Below are 15744 nucleotides of genomic sequence, written 5' to 3'. Positions count from 1 at the left end.
CACTAATGAACCTATGTTCAAATGAGTGCCTATGTCAGATAGCCCACTTGGGCTATTCAGATAATAAAGTATGTGACATTTTAAGTGATCATTTGCCTTTGAAGGGGTCAGAAAATTTGGCTAAGAATTGGCACCGATAGTAAGTCTATATCATTTACCCTTTTTCCTCCCATTCACTGATGTGGGTAAACAGGAAATACTCAGAGTTAAAGAGTAGTGAAGCTGGTTGTGAGAAAATGGAGCTGTGGAGTCGCTTACGAGAGCCAGCTTTTCATGAAGAATCCCTATTTTCCCCTGTACCTTGTAAAAAAGTACAAGGTGGGGAAGAATTTCTCTCTTCCCCCACCAGTGGCATATTATATCACATGTAAATAATTGCGGGAGACATTTGTTGTTGTTGAATCATTTTTCAGTCATGCCCTACTCTTCATGAAAACCCCATTGAGTTTTCTTGGCAAAGACATAGGAATGGTTGGCCATTTCCTTCTCCAGCTGATTTTACAGATGAAGAAACTGAGGCAGTTAAGTGACTTGCCTAGGATCACATGGCTAGGAAGTATCTGAGGTCAGATTTGAACTTTAAGAAGATGCATCTTTCATCCTCCAGGCCTGCTACTCCCATCTGCTGAGTCACCTAGCTGCCTTAAGTTAAGGATAAATAAATGAATTAAAATTCTGTCAGAGTAGTCACTTTAAAGACATGTTATATTTATTTTGGAATGTTAAACGCTATTCTTAAGTATTTCCTTATCTCAGAGATAGTCTTTTTCAGTACTCAGCCAACATAGTGCTAAATCATATACCACTTCAGATGGGAAGAATCCTTGTGCAGCTCCCACTTCTCCCTCAAGGCTTTTTGAATACTTTTTGGTGTTTATGATTTGAAGGATTGATTATAATAAAATATTACATGGTTTGAGTTTAGATGTCTGGATTTAGCTATATACTGGGTAAATGTATGTTACTCATAATTTGCTATTTTTGTTCAAATTCTCAAAGAATGTACACTGTCAGTGTTGGATAGTATTGCACCTAGAGCCTAACTTCGCTCCTGATTATCTTTATATCTCACTGCAGTGGCTCACTGGCAATAGTTGTAGTTGCAACAGCTGAAAACCATACACGGTTCATCTTGTTTGTTGTAATGGCTTTGTGTGCACTTAAAGCTCAACAATCCCTCACACCCAGTATCTGTAGCAGCTTGCATCTAAAACCACTTTTATTGCTATGCCTAAGATAAGAGGGCTTTCCCACCAGAGGAGATTGAGAAACAGTATTGAAGCACCTGTTTTCAAAGGTTTGTCACTCATTCTCTATATGCTTGTCAGTCCTAGTGTAGAAAAAAAAAAAAAAAGTTACATTGTCACATTTTAAGAGTGGAACAAATGTACAATATTGTAAAGAATTTAAAATATATATGCAAGCTAAGCTATAAAAGTAAGAAGGAGAATCTATCCTGTAAAGGGCTAGAACTGAGCAATGCACTTGGATGATGAAGCACGTGAGACTAATTGCCAATTGGACGGTTCCCTATTAACTTGTTTAAGGTTGACCCTCCCCAGCTGTTCTGTGCTGACTTGATTGGTGAGACAAAGAGAGGGAAGTGACTTGTGTGGGAGGAGCAAGAGAAACTTGGGTGGTGGAACTCACGCTCACTTGCACTCGTGACCTGGCGTTGGAGGCGACGGTAAAGACCTAGAATAAAGACGTTTAGTGATCCTGACTCCTGCTGATTTCTGGAAAGATAGAGTTCCAGCATTTGGCGCCCAACGTGGGGCGCCATTTGTAACGTGCTCTCCTGGCAGTTACAATTACTAGTCTGTCCTAGACCCACCAGAGTACCTTTGACCACTGTCCTTTGCAGTGTGAACTCTACCCGGCTCGCCTCCTCTGAGGCCTTCTAAGGTCTCTGGCCACAATCTCTTGAATCTATAGCTTAATAACTGGTAGCGCACTCAAGAACAACCACGTGTACTCTTAAAAGCCTTTATTATACCTACTCACAGACATCATAAGACTATTGTAGGACTCGAAAGTCTCAGGAATCATTGGATTCTCTGAGACATCATAAGACTATTGTAGGACTGAAATCCTCAGGAATCATTGGATTCTCTGAGGCATCATAAGACTATTGTAGGACTGAAAGTCCTCAGGAATCATTGGATTCTCTGAGGCATCATAAGACTATTGTAGGACTGAAAGTCCTCAGGAATCATTGGATTCTCTGAGGCATCATAAGACTGTTGCTGGACTTCAAAATCTTATGGGGATCATTGGATTCCCTAACATATAAAAAGACTGATGTGGGACTTCAAAAACTTGTGGGGATCATTGGATTCCCTAACATATAAAAAGACTGATGTGGGATTTCAAAAACTTGTGGGGATCATTGGATTCCCTAACAGTGAAGCAATGGACAATAGATTGGTTTTGGACTATTTCTTGGTTGCTGAAGAAGGGGTATGTGTGTCTGGTGTTTACATACCCTCCTTCTAGGACTTCTGGAAATCTCTTACAATACCATGTTGATTTATATTGTTTGTTATATCACTACTTGCATGTACAATTCCTGTTTGTTACACCACATCGAGTCTGCACTGACTCTGGGAAGAGTCATCACTAATAGCCTCTGCGTTACTGCTATGTGCTTGTGTAATAACTCCCATGCTGATGGGTTTGTGCATACTTGTCTCTAATAAGGCCCTTCAATCCAGAAACCCGCTAGCAAATCCCCACTTCTCTTTGGTGCTTCTCATCTCCCTTCCTGAGATGTCAGGGAGGGCGTGATTATCTCCTTTTTAGTGCTTTCATCTCCCCTCCTGAGAAGTCAGGGGGGGCGTGATCACCTCCTTTTTGGGGTTCTCATCTCCCTGAAAAGTCAGGGATGGCGCGACCTCCTGTGGTCTAAAACAAAAGAAAGCGGGAGATGTAAAGGGCTAGAACTGAGCAATGCACTTGGATGATGAAGCACGTGAGACTAATTGCCAATTGGACGGTTCCCTATTAACTTGTTTAAGGTTGACCCTCCCCAGCTGTTCTGTGCTGACTTGATTGGTGAGACAAAGAGAGGGAAGTGACTTGTGTGGGAGGAGCAAGAGAAACTTGGTGGTGGAACTCACGCTCACTTGCACTCGTGACCTGGAGTTGGAGGCGACGGTAAAGATCTAGAATAAAGACGTTTAGTGATCCTGACTCCTGCTGATTTCTGGAAAGATAGAGTTCCAGCACTATCCCATGCACATCAGTTAACCAAGCACCATAAGGCTGAGACCACAGCAGCTGGAGACCTTTGCCAGTTGCTTTCCTGTTGTCTTATCCTGGGTTCATTGCTCTAGAGTTGTCTGTCTCATGAACTGCAGGATTTGCTTACTAGTGTTCCAATTCTAAGGATTTATATTTCTAAGGATAAGTAATATTATACTTATATAGAAAGGGAACTACTAAGCACTAAAGAATCATAGAATGATTATAGTCAGTTGAGAAGCAAATACAGTGGTCCTCAAACTTTTAAAATATGGGGCCAGTTCATTGTCCCTCAGACTGTTGGGGGGTCGGACTATAGTAAAAACAAAAACTCACACTCTGTGTCCACCCCTCAACCCATTTGCCATAACCCGGCTGGCTGCATAAACGTCCTCAGTGGGCCTCATCTAGCCTGCAGGCTGTAGTTTGAGAACCCCTGAAATGCACAAACCTCACTAGGATATTTGGAATAGGGCTGCACATTATCTCTTTTGCATTTAAACTGGGTTCTGTTCTTTTTAGTGTTTACTATATGGGTGATTTCTATTTGGCAAATCTGCCACTGCTGCTGTTGCCATTGTAATTGCTGTGGTAACTGTTACCTACTGTTCCCTTACCCAGGAAAGTACTAATTGCCTTTCAAGATCATACAAGGCCCTTTAACCAAAGGAAAAAATATAAGTGGGAGACACCCATATCTCAAACACAGAATTTCCAGTGAACCAATGTGCTGAAGAAGTTAATAGAGGAAAAGGGCCTCCCCCATTTAAGAGCAGTTACTCTTACTCCTTAAAGCTAACAAAATGGTGAGGGCCTCTGTATGTGTGTGTGTGTGTATGTGTAGTTTTATAGGCAATTTAAATTGTCATCAAGATCAGTAGGAGACAGAGGCTATTTGTGACTACTCAGAACTTTGGGGAAAGAGTTTCCTCTATCACACATCCCTAAGGAGTTCTTATATATCTAAACTTTAATGTTCACTGTTCTCAGGTACTCATTTATTTATTTATTTCTCAACTATCTGAGGACAAAGACTATGTTCTGTTTGTTTTTTCCTTTCTTTTTTTTTCTTTTTTTGTTATTTCCTAATAGACTAGAATAGAGAATTGGGCACAATGGATGGTCAATATACTTTCTTACCTTCTGGCCACAGAAGTAGGATGTTAGATTAAGCCAAGTTTGGAAATGTAAATTTTGGATGGGTTAATCTGTAAATAACCTTCACTAGATACTTAGAAGGGAATAAAAGAAAAACCAACTAGGTTGCCCCACATTCATGGCTCTCAATATATTCTTAAATGAGAGTTATAGAAAGTTAATAACTTGACACAAGAGATCATTTCCTAAAAGAAATTCCAAAATAAAAACTCTCAGGAACATTGTAGCCAAAAGCCAGAGCTTTGTCCAAAAGAAAGAAAAAATGTTTCAAGCATCAAGAAAGAAAGCATTTAAGTACCAAGAAGCCACAGTTTAGATTCATACAAGATTCATCCACCATTGTGATATTTGAGAAAGAAAAAAGATAAAGACTTAAAAACAAGGCTAATTTACCCTAAAAATTGAGTATAATCCTCTAAGGAGAAAAATGGGTATGTAATGAAATACAGAACTTCCAAGCATTCCTAATGAAAAACCCAGAGCTGCATAGAAACTTGGAAATTCAAACACAAGACACAAGAGAAACATAAAATAAAATGAATGAGCACTTATCAGGGAGTACACAAAGTTGAACTTTTTTATGTTCTAATATGGAAAAATAATGTATGAACTTAAGAACCCTATCATTGTGGGAAATAGAAGTCTAATAAGATAGAAAGGCCTGGAAATAGTTTGTTGTTGTTGTTTTGATTATTTTAAAAGAAAAAAGGAAAGAGAAGAGAAAAGTATTTTAGGGTAGGGGGAAAGAGAAAAAAGGATGGAGAAATTATCACATAAACTGAGTAATCATATAGTTTATACAAACAAGGAAGGAGGGAGATACTTGGACCTCATTTTCACCTGAATGCATAAATATATTTCATTCTACCAGGAAACAAGGGAAAGAAGAAAAGGTAGATAATAGATCCTAGAGATTAAGATCAAAACAAACTTTAACCATGCCAATTAATTCTCAAAGAGGGGGAAAGAAAGAATAAAAGAAAGGAAGGAAGAAGAAAATCTGTGATTGCATAGCAAGCTAGGGAAAAAGGACAAAAAAACAAAAATAGAATCCATTAAACACAGAACACTCCTCTGTCATAATGCTTTTTTTGGTAAGAATAGGAAATCCAAATCAAGATAATGACCAATGTTTCAAGAGGAGTTGTGATGAAATATGCATCCACCTCCTGACAGAGGTGATAAATTCAGAATGCAAACTAAAACATATATTTTTATACATGGCCAATGCAGAAATTTGTTTTACTGAACTATGCATATTTGCTGGAAGTGTTAAAATTTTAAATTGTCAAGGGTTGAAGGGAGGAAGATTTGAGAAAGAGGTGGGTTTTCTTCATTTACCAAAAAAAAAAAAAGTTTAGGTTGAATGAAGCTTGGATTAGCAAGAAAACAAGAAAAACAAATCTTTACAGCAAGTTTCTCAAAGGCCTCATTTCTAAGATATATAAGGATTTGATTCAAATTTATAAGATTATGAGCCATTCCCCAGTTGATAAATGGTCAAAGGATATGTATAGGTAGTTTTCAAAGGAAAAAATCCAAGCTACCAATAACTGGGTAAAGAAATGCTCCAAATAATTATTAGAGATATACAAATTAAAGAAACTCATAAGGTTCCATCTGACTAGATTGACAAAGTTGACCAAAGTTCCAACCCACTAGATCAGCAAAGTTGATAAAAAAAAAAAAAAAATCCTGGAGGGCTAGGGAAATAGGCACATTAATATCCTGTTGATAGAGCTGTGAATTGGTCCAGCCATTTTGGAAAGGAATTTGGAACTATGCTTAGAAAATAACTAAATGTGCATTTCCTTTTACCCCTTGAGACCACTATTAGAATTTTATCTCAGAAAGATCAAAGAAAGGGGGAGAAAGATCAATATTACAAAAATATGTAACAAAGTGTGGCAAAGAATTGCTAATTAAGTGGGGAGGCAGCAATCAGTTGAGCAAAGGATAAACAAATTATGATTATATAAATTTAATGAAATACCCATTGCATCAAAGGAAATGATGAAAGGGATAGTTTCAGAGTAAATGGGATAACTTATATGATTGGATGCAGAGTAAATAAAACAGAACTAGGAGAACAATTTACACAATAACAAAAATTGTAAAGACAATTTTGAAAGACTTTAAGAATTCTGAACAATGCAACGAACAAGTTCCCAGATGATTATTGATGTAGAAAGTTAACCAACTCCTGACAAAGGTGATTAATTCAAGATGCAAAATAAGACATGTAATTTTACCTGGCTAGTATGAGGATTTGTTCTGCTGGCCTATGCATATTTATTACAAAAGGGATTTTGTGGGGTTTTTTTTTAATTTTCAGGTAGGGAAAAGGAAAGGGACTAGATATAGGGAGAGAAAATAAATGCTTATTAAATGAATGGATAAATGAATGAGGGATTTTTTTTTAAAGCATGAGTTTTCTAAAAAGAAAATAGGTAAAAAGGGGCAAAGACATAACTTCAGCAAATTCCAATATCAAAGGAATGTGTGAGAAAAGAACTCAAGAAAGGAATAGGTAAAGAACCAAGAAAGTATAATATTATAGGGACCAAAGTAGTAAAGATCATTGATGAAGAAGAGAAGAATATTAGTCTCAAATGTTTATAGAGAAGTTACTGACCATCAGGACAGAGTTAAAAAAAAATCATTAGTTTTGATGATTTACAAGTCTGGTATTTTTTAAAGAGTAATTTCAACAGTGATAAAAACAGAAATCAAATTACAAGAAGTACAGAATGAAGTGAGAGGGGAGAAATGGATTCAAGCTAGTCTCATCCTTCCATAATGGAGTGACTTATATAGAGAGTATTCAAAAGCTATTAGGAAAGGATAGATATTTTAATGATTAATTTTTGTTCTATAATACTTTCATTTTTTCTTTTTCAGACTGATGATAGTAAAACATCTGTGAGGGATCGATTTAATGCAAGACAGTTCATGTCTTGGTTACAAGATGTAGATGATAAGTTTGACAAGTTAAAGGTATGTATCTTTAGGAGTACAATTAAACTGAATGTCTGCTCCATCCAAAAATGTAGACAAAAAGGGGTTACAGGGTAAGAAAGAGTTGGCAAAGGAGTCTTCACAAGAATAAGCATGAATCTTTATTCCTGACTAGAACTGGAAAGTATACTGGCTATTAGTATTGAAGAGTATGGTAGCTTATATCCTGGAAAACATTTTTTTAAATTGGGGTTTTCATAATCATTAGATCCTAATCCAAGTTGCATATACCTTTTGGTATTTCTGACATGGAAGAAACATGGTGAGTGGGGAGTACTAGTCTATAAAGAATACAGCTTAGTTTAATATTTTATTTATATTTTTCATCCATTTTCTCTTTATCTAAATAGCAATAATCACAAAAGCTTTCTTTTACAATTTGGGGGCGTATTCTGTAATTCTAACCCATAAAATGACCATATCTAATCAATGAGAGTTGTAATTTGCCTAGAAATAATCACAAACAGGTAATAGTTGGGAGATTGTAAAATAGGAAAGTATATTTAAGAATTTGCTATTCTAGTCTACAGATATCTATCATAGTTAATGGTTGTTGTTTTTTTTCTCTTCAATTTGCTTTCATTACAAATTGCACTTCTCTTCTCTTCCTTTAAATAGACTTGTCTTTTGATGAGGCAGCAGCATGAAGCAGCAGCTTTAAATGCTGTCCAAAGACTGGAGTGGCAGCTTAAGCTCCAGGAACTTGATCCTGCCACTTACAAGTCTATCAGCATTTATGAAATTCAGGAGTTCTATGTTCCTCTTGTTGACGTTAATGATGATTTTGAATTAACACCTATATAATAACTACCTTTTCCTGATTTCATTTTTTATGGAGTCTGTTTAAATGCGATAATCTAAAATGCAACTGTTTTATTAGAGCACTTAATATTGTGGCATATGATCTTTTGCAATAATTCAGGTATTATTCTTTCAAAACTTTTTAGCAAAATTTTGTTAAAGTTTGTTAAATACTAAATACTGTTATTTTCTAATGTGGCACAAATTACTTAGATTTTAGATCAAAAAACAGTTTTCCACTAACGACTGTTATTTATATTGGTAAAAATTAACTATGGCATTAGAATATGTTGTCAAACTGTGGAAAATATTAAAGAAGGTGAGATATTGGTAACAACGCTGGAAGTTGTTATCAAACTAAGTGAAATAAATGAGGCACTCATTGATATTTAAATCTTTTAAAGATTTTATTAAAACTCGTATCATTAAACTCAATAATTTAACTCCCACAGAATAGCACTAAATGTGGAAGAAAAATTGAGGAAAAATATTTGTTCCCTTATATTTTGTAAATTAATTGTACAGTTTTTTGAAAGATGTAATATTGTCTTCATTTTTAATAACTTATTTTATACATATTGTGCAAATGTAAATAGTCTTGTAATTAATGGTCAAAACTTGTACAAAAAATGGATGGTCAAAATCTGTACAAAGAAATAGATATTTTCATTGTAAAACTGTTTTGTCTGATGTTTTATTGGACCAAAGTTGTAATTCTTAATGGAGTGTATGTAGTGTTTTCTGATTGACAAAACTTTTGAATAAGGCATGTGTTCAATTTAGCTTATTTTATCACCATAACTATAAGATTGTGATTTAGCTATATTGCATGCTTCACACAATTCAACTCCCTTCAGTATCTGATACTTAAACCAATGTAACACTTATAGGCCCATGTTTTCATACTAGTCTTCTATGCTAGTGCCTATAACTTAATGTGTTAAAAATAGATTTAAAGTTAAACATACACAAAAATTTTTGCTCTTATGTTATCATCTCATAGTAGAGCATATTTTTTCCAACAAAATGCCTTTGAATGAAATTTTTAAATTGTAAATGTCTATTTTAATATACACATATGGAAGAATCTGTAAATATAATGTTTAATAAATTGTATTGGTCATGTTAAATCATTGTAAAAACTTTTTTACATTGTTGAAATTGTTTTGAGCTTAATAACCTTTGCACTTTTAAAATAAAATTAGACTTTTTGAATTAACAAATTTGGTAGTTAAAATAAGTTTAAAAAGAACCCTAGGTATATGTTGACAGCTGTTGCAATATTTATGAAAATATTATTTTTTCCTAATTGACAAGTTGCTAAATATGTCATTTGTAACATTTTAAAATTGAAGCAAGATTTTACCTTTTTTAAATAATCAGAAATGGTGATATATATATGTGTATATATATATATATGTGTGTGTGTGTGTGTGTGTGTGTGTGTATATATATATATATATATATATATATATATATATATATATATATATATATATATATATATATATATATATATATATATATATGTTAAAAAGCACAGAAATAGTTCTCTCTTTAAAATATTTGATAGTGAGACTCAGGAATATTTTAGATCTGAAACCAGCCAAGAAACTTAATTATTAACCTATAACATTTGAAAAAAGACTCAGAGGATAATTAAACTAGCTAAAAAGCAATTAAAAACAGAAGAAATTTTCAACAGCTTTTCACAATACTTTGTTGATCCTAAAATATAATAATAAATGCTTTGCATTCAGATAGAAAAACAAAGAGAAATCAAATAGGTGAAAAATGGCATGATATAAACTAAACCAGCTCATAAAATAAAATTCTATTCCAGACTAATAAAAATTTAAACTTGAGTTCATCACTTTAGATGAGCTGAAAAAATATTGTAATTCATTATTACAAAGATATACATTAAATTTAGGGATTTTATATATTATCCATTTATATTTGAATTAATAAAATGGGCACTGCAAAGTAAGCATAGCAGAAAAGGAATACAACACGTCTAGGCACTTTTAAATGATAGATGTACTTCTCTCTAGGAACTCAGATTAATTTTGGGCCTTTTTTGTTATATGATCAGAAATACAGAATTAGTGTTGAGCTATTAGTTTTGTTGAATTGCAAATTCATGAGTCTCAGATATGTTCCATAAAATATAGAGGTCATGTAGTTTAGACTAGTGTCATATCAGGAACCCTGTCCTTTATATCTCTTAACAAAAATTCACCCCCTTTCTTTTTGGACACTGTAATTGATGGAAAAGTCAATGTAACCCTCTCCCTAAGGTAACTTGTTCCATTCTGGAACCGCTCTAATGGTTAGAAATGTCTTCCTCATATTAAATCAAATTCTGCTTTCCTAACTGTAACCCATTGCCCTTTTAATCCACACAGAATAAACCTGATGCATCTTTTACACAACAGTCTTGCCGATAAAGGAAATCAGCCATCATGTTCCCCCCTAAATCTTCTTTTCAGGATGAACATTCCTCATATCTTTCAAGTATGCTTTATATGATATGTCTTCAGTTTCCCTCTCTATCTGATTACCTACCTCTGAACATACTTGGTTTTGTCAATTCTTTTTTTTAAATGCAACAACTAGAACATAATACAGTACTCCAGATATAATCTGGCCAGGCCAGAAAAGCACAAAACTATGTTACTGAACTTTTTCTAGATAATCCTTTGTCCTCTATATAAGCTGTTGAATCATTTGGTTTACTATTAAATAAAACCCTGAAGTGATCTTCACGTGATCTGTTATCATGGTGTTTACCTTTCTGGGTTTTATTAAATATTATTCCCCTTCACACTCTTACAATCTAGTCCAACTGGACATCTTGACTGTTCTTCACAAACAATATTCCACCTCCTATGCACTCCTCTTCACTTCTTCATCATAGAAGCCCTAATTTCCTTCAAAGCTCAGCTCAAATCACCTCCTACTTTGAAATTTTTCCTGATTGCTTCAGCTATTTTGTGCCACCCACCCAGTCATAGTTGGTTTCTAACAAATGTATACTTAATTAACCATACATCTTAAGTTAGTCATTGAATCTATTCAAAAAAATTCACATTTGTCCTTACTTATTTTCATTTGAGGTCTCTTCCAGCTCTAGATTTTTGGTTCTATAATACTTATAAATTTGATAAGAATGGCATCTACTTTTTATGTCATTGATAAAAGTCCTATGTGAAACAAGATTTTAAAAGGGGTGCTCTATAGCACCCAACTCCAGGTTTCCAATAATTCATTATTCAGTGTTCATTAGGAATTTTCAATAGCTCACTAACCACACCATCCAATCTACATTTCTCATTTAAGTCTGGCCACATGGAAATCATGGGACATTTTTTCAAATGCCTTGCCAAAATCTGATTACATCATGACTACAGTATTCCTCAACCATTTCAACCCTATTAAAAGAAAGATATTAATTTTGTCATTAACTGTTTTTAGTGAAGGTAAATGTTGCCTTTTAATGAATGATACTATATCCTTAGTGCTTATAAACCATTTATTCCATAAAACAATTTTAAAGCAACTCTTTTTATATGAAATGCATAACTTAATATTTTTAATTTATTTTTTCCAAAAAAAACTTGTGATAAAATAGCAATCAGACCATAAAAATTAAAACTACTTAAAACTTGAAACAAAAAAAAAAATGCTATGTGATTCAGATATTCAATTCTGACATAGCCAATTTAAGGAAGGGAAGATTTATAATTGTTCAGATAAAAGGTAGGGAAAGAGGAAAAAAGTATGAATTTTCTTTATCTGTAGCTCTAGAATTCTCAAACTGCTTTCTCTGTACCAGAATTTTGCTTCCTTTTAAGGGGCAGTGTGATGTAGTGAAAAGTAAGAATTTAGGGCAGGAAGATATGTTTTCAAATTCCACTTCCTGATATTATCTTTTTGATTTTAGATGAGTAAATCATAAAGACTAGAAATTAAAGGAGAGGTTTAGAAACTATATTATTGGAGGGACCTCTTGTGCTAGGCAGTGAATTAAAATAAAACCACATTTCTTAGAAATTATAAGCAAGTAGTTAAGAGCTTTGCACACCAAAATTGCTCTTAAGCTCCCAAATACTAAAGACTGAGAGCTATAGTGCCCCAGGAAGTTTTTAACTAAAAGAAAATTCAAGACTTTATTTTATACTTACTTTGGGGGAACACTGGTTATATTTTAAAGTTATTTTATATCAGTTGAAGTTAAATGGAAAAAGGTGTTAAATTGTGGTTTAAAAGTTGTGTTTCTTTATATAATGCTCTAAATTTTTGTATAATTTTGTTTATAATGAATGAGTTAGGATTTGTGCATGTTATTTAATAAAGAGTTGTATTTTTGTAGAAAAAGAAAAAAGTGAAATGTGTGCTTTTTGAATCACCCACTCCTGGAGAAATTTTAGTCAGTTCTATGTCAGAGACCATTGCTCAACCTGATGGCAGTTACCTAAATGTAGGCATAGGAGGAAATGTCTTTCAGCTATTTGAATTGCAAACATAGTTGAAAATAACAAGGCTCCAAAGGAAAAAGTCTTTATCAGGTCAAACCTATCAAAATGATACCTGATGTCACAGAACTATTATCTTACATGCTCCTTACGTCATGCATGCAAAAATTTTTAATAAGGCATCATAAAATTAGGTCATTAATTTCATCGCGACATAAGAATTATCACATCTGAATAATCTAAGCCAAGATCCATCTTCAGGTGGATAATAATATTTACTTTGCCAGTGGAGACCTGAACAGCAAAAATCAAACTTTAGAAATGGAGATGAGGAAAGATTTGGATTTGTGAGTGTTTATCAAGAGGGCTACTTATTAAAAGGAAGACGTAGACTCATTGGAAAAGCAAATACATCAAACTACAACAAGATCCTTATTAGATCCTGTTTCTCAAACATCCCCTGTTTTATTGTACCTAGCAAGCAAGTAAAAGTCCATATAATGAAATGGTCCCAGCTTTTCAAGTGAGAGTCACATTCTCTGGAAAACACATGTACACACATACATACATACATACATATGTATATTACAAGTTAGGGAAGACACCAGTAATTGGGGGAAGGGGAGGTCATAAAAGATCCCATATATGTAGTATAGGCCCTAGGGCTACTTTCCCAAACTACCATTTGCTGGATCCCAGAGAGTGACTACTTAATTTCCACAAGATTAGTATGATAACCCTGAAGAATTGGGAGTGTCTACTGCTATTAATCCTGAGCCCCTCTCAGTGTGCTTCCCCATCATTGATATCAATTAGCCAAACAGACTTTAACTTAATTTTAGAAATAGGTATTAGTTTGCTAAGGTGATATAATAAGAATAGTTGTATAAAACTCAAATCAGGGGAAGACTATCCCACAATTACATAGAATCCAGGAGAAAGTGGGTTCAATCTCAGGGAGCACATGTGGCAGAAAGGTGATTCACACCATCTAAAAGTCCTTTTCTCTTCATTGTGGGATCCTTATGAAGTTTTTCTTAGGGATAGTTTAGCATTTGTGCTGAGTTCCTTATATTTCTCAGGACTTGTAATTTGTCTTCAATATGTCTCTCAATTACTAAGTATTTCCATCAGCTGTTACTATTCCAGGGATACTGCTACTGTCATTAATGGGAAATCTTAAATCTTCCAAATTTCTGAAGTTAACAGGGTCTTCCATTGACCAGGGTGGGAGGACATTAGCCCATTCTCTTCACCCAATTTGTTCTCAAGGGCTTGACCAAAGAAAGCCATTTTCTCTAGGGTGGCCCATCTGAAATGCCTACTTCCTAATTAGCTTGCAATTTTTATCCAAGCCTCATGGGTCATGACCAATGTCAATACATTTTCCATGTAGTTTTATTTAATTTAATCCAATGACTGGAAGCGGTTTTCTTTGTCCAAGTTGTTCAAAGAGGTTTTCTACATCTAGCTTTTGACATTGACCAAATAGAAATGTCCTTACTTTGTAAAGTCATTAGGGTGTAGGACTTGTTAGTTACTTTATTTGAGAAAGATTCAATTGGTCTCTATCCTTAATACGTAGAAAATCTGAATTTTGAGGAAATAAGAGATTTTGCGAGGTAGAAGCAAGGAGGTATACATCTCAGTATGGTGGGCAGCCAGTGCAAAGGGCTGAAGATGGGAAGGAGAGAGGAAGGTAACATAAGGGAAAGCCAGAAGGCCCTTTTGTCTAAAAGATACAGGTGGAAAGGGGAACTGTGTATAATGAAGTTAGGACCAGATTGTGTGAAGAACTTTAAAAGTCAAACCAAGAAGTTGATATTTTATCCTGGAGACAATAGAGAGTCACAAGAGTATGGGTCAGATCTGAATGTTGGGAAATTTTCTTTGGAAGATGAAATTAAAGTGGATAGACTTTTAAAAAATTAATTTTATAATTATAAAACAAAATTTTGACAGTACATATGCATGAGTAATTTTTTTACAACATTATCCCTTGTATTCATTTTTCCAAATTTTCCCCTTCCTCCCTCCCTCTACTCCCTCCCCTAGATGACAGGCAATCCCATACATATTAAATGTGTTACAGTATAACCTAAATATAATATATGTGTGTAAATCCAATTTTCTTGTTGCACGGTAAGAATTGGATTCCGAAGGTTTAAATAACCTGGGTAGATAGACAGTAGTGCTAACAGTTTACATTCACTTCCCAGTGTTCCTTCTCTGGGTGTAATTGTTTCTGTCCATCATTGATCAACTGGAAGTGAGTTGGATCTTCTTTATGTTGAAGGTAAGGTGGATAGAATTTTGAGAATTTATGGTAGGCCATTGCAAATAGTCTAAGGGGAGGTGATCGGGACTTCTAAAATGGCTGTGTAAATATCATGAAATGGAAATAGATATCATAGATATTGTAGAGGTAAAAATAGAAAGATGACAGTTGTTTGAATGTGGAGGATGAAGGTGAGTGAGGAGTGAGTTATAGTGAGTGAGGGTGCCCTTAAGGGAAGTTCAAAGGAGAAAATACTTTTGGAAGATAATGAATTCTATATATCTAGCAAGTAGCTGGATAGCTTAGTAGATTGAGTACCCGCTGTGGAATCAGCAAGACCTGAGTTCAAGTCTATCCTCAGACATACTAGCTGTGTGACTCTGGGCAAGTCACTTAACCTTGTTTGTCTCAGTTTCCTCATTTGTAAAATGAGCTGGAGAAAGAAATGGCCAACCACTCCAATATTTCTGCCAAGAAAATTCCAAATGGGATCATAGGGAGTAAAAAACAACTGAACAACCACAAAAAGGTTTAAAAAAGAAGCATCCACTCAAAAGAGAAACAAAACTCTTATCCACATATTCTCATTCCAATTCTTCAAGGATCCATGATGTCAATGGTATGGATACTTTTTTTTCATCAAAGCAATTGCTAGTCTCTCTATGTCTTAAAAAAGAGTCTTCATGAGTTGTGGCTAAGGACAAAAAAGTAACACTACTCACCACCTGGTAGACAGGGGGCTGAGCTATGCTTGTTCTTAGACAACGG

General features: G+C 34.6%; 1 protein-coding gene across 9 annotated transcripts in view; it reads left to right on the top strand.

Annotated features, from left to right (window-relative positions):
- Positions 1–9443, top strand: part of ANKRD12 (ankyrin repeat domain 12) — a 168677-nt gene extending 159234 nt beyond the window's left edge. For all 9 annotated transcript variants that reach the window (XM_074275126.1, XM_074275099.1, XM_074275060.1 and 6 more), the window contains 2 exons: positions 7303–7398; positions 8038–9443. In XM_074275126.1, coding sequence (XP_074131227.1) covers positions 7303–7398; positions 8038–8223 — 282 coding nt within the window. In that variant the 3' untranslated portion in view covers positions 8224–9443. The remainder of the gene's footprint in view (positions 1–7302; positions 7399–8037) is intronic.
- Positions 9444–15744: the final 6301 nt, after the last annotated feature.

This window comes from Sminthopsis crassicaudata, chromosome 1, assembly GCF_048593235.1.
Source record: "Sminthopsis crassicaudata isolate SCR6 chromosome 1, ASM4859323v1, whole genome shotgun sequence".
Taxonomy (NCBI): Eukaryota; Metazoa; Chordata; class Mammalia; order Dasyuromorphia; family Dasyuridae; genus Sminthopsis; species Sminthopsis crassicaudata.
Note: the sequence above shows the minus strand (reverse complement) of the source record. Positions and strands in the feature narration are given on the sequence as shown.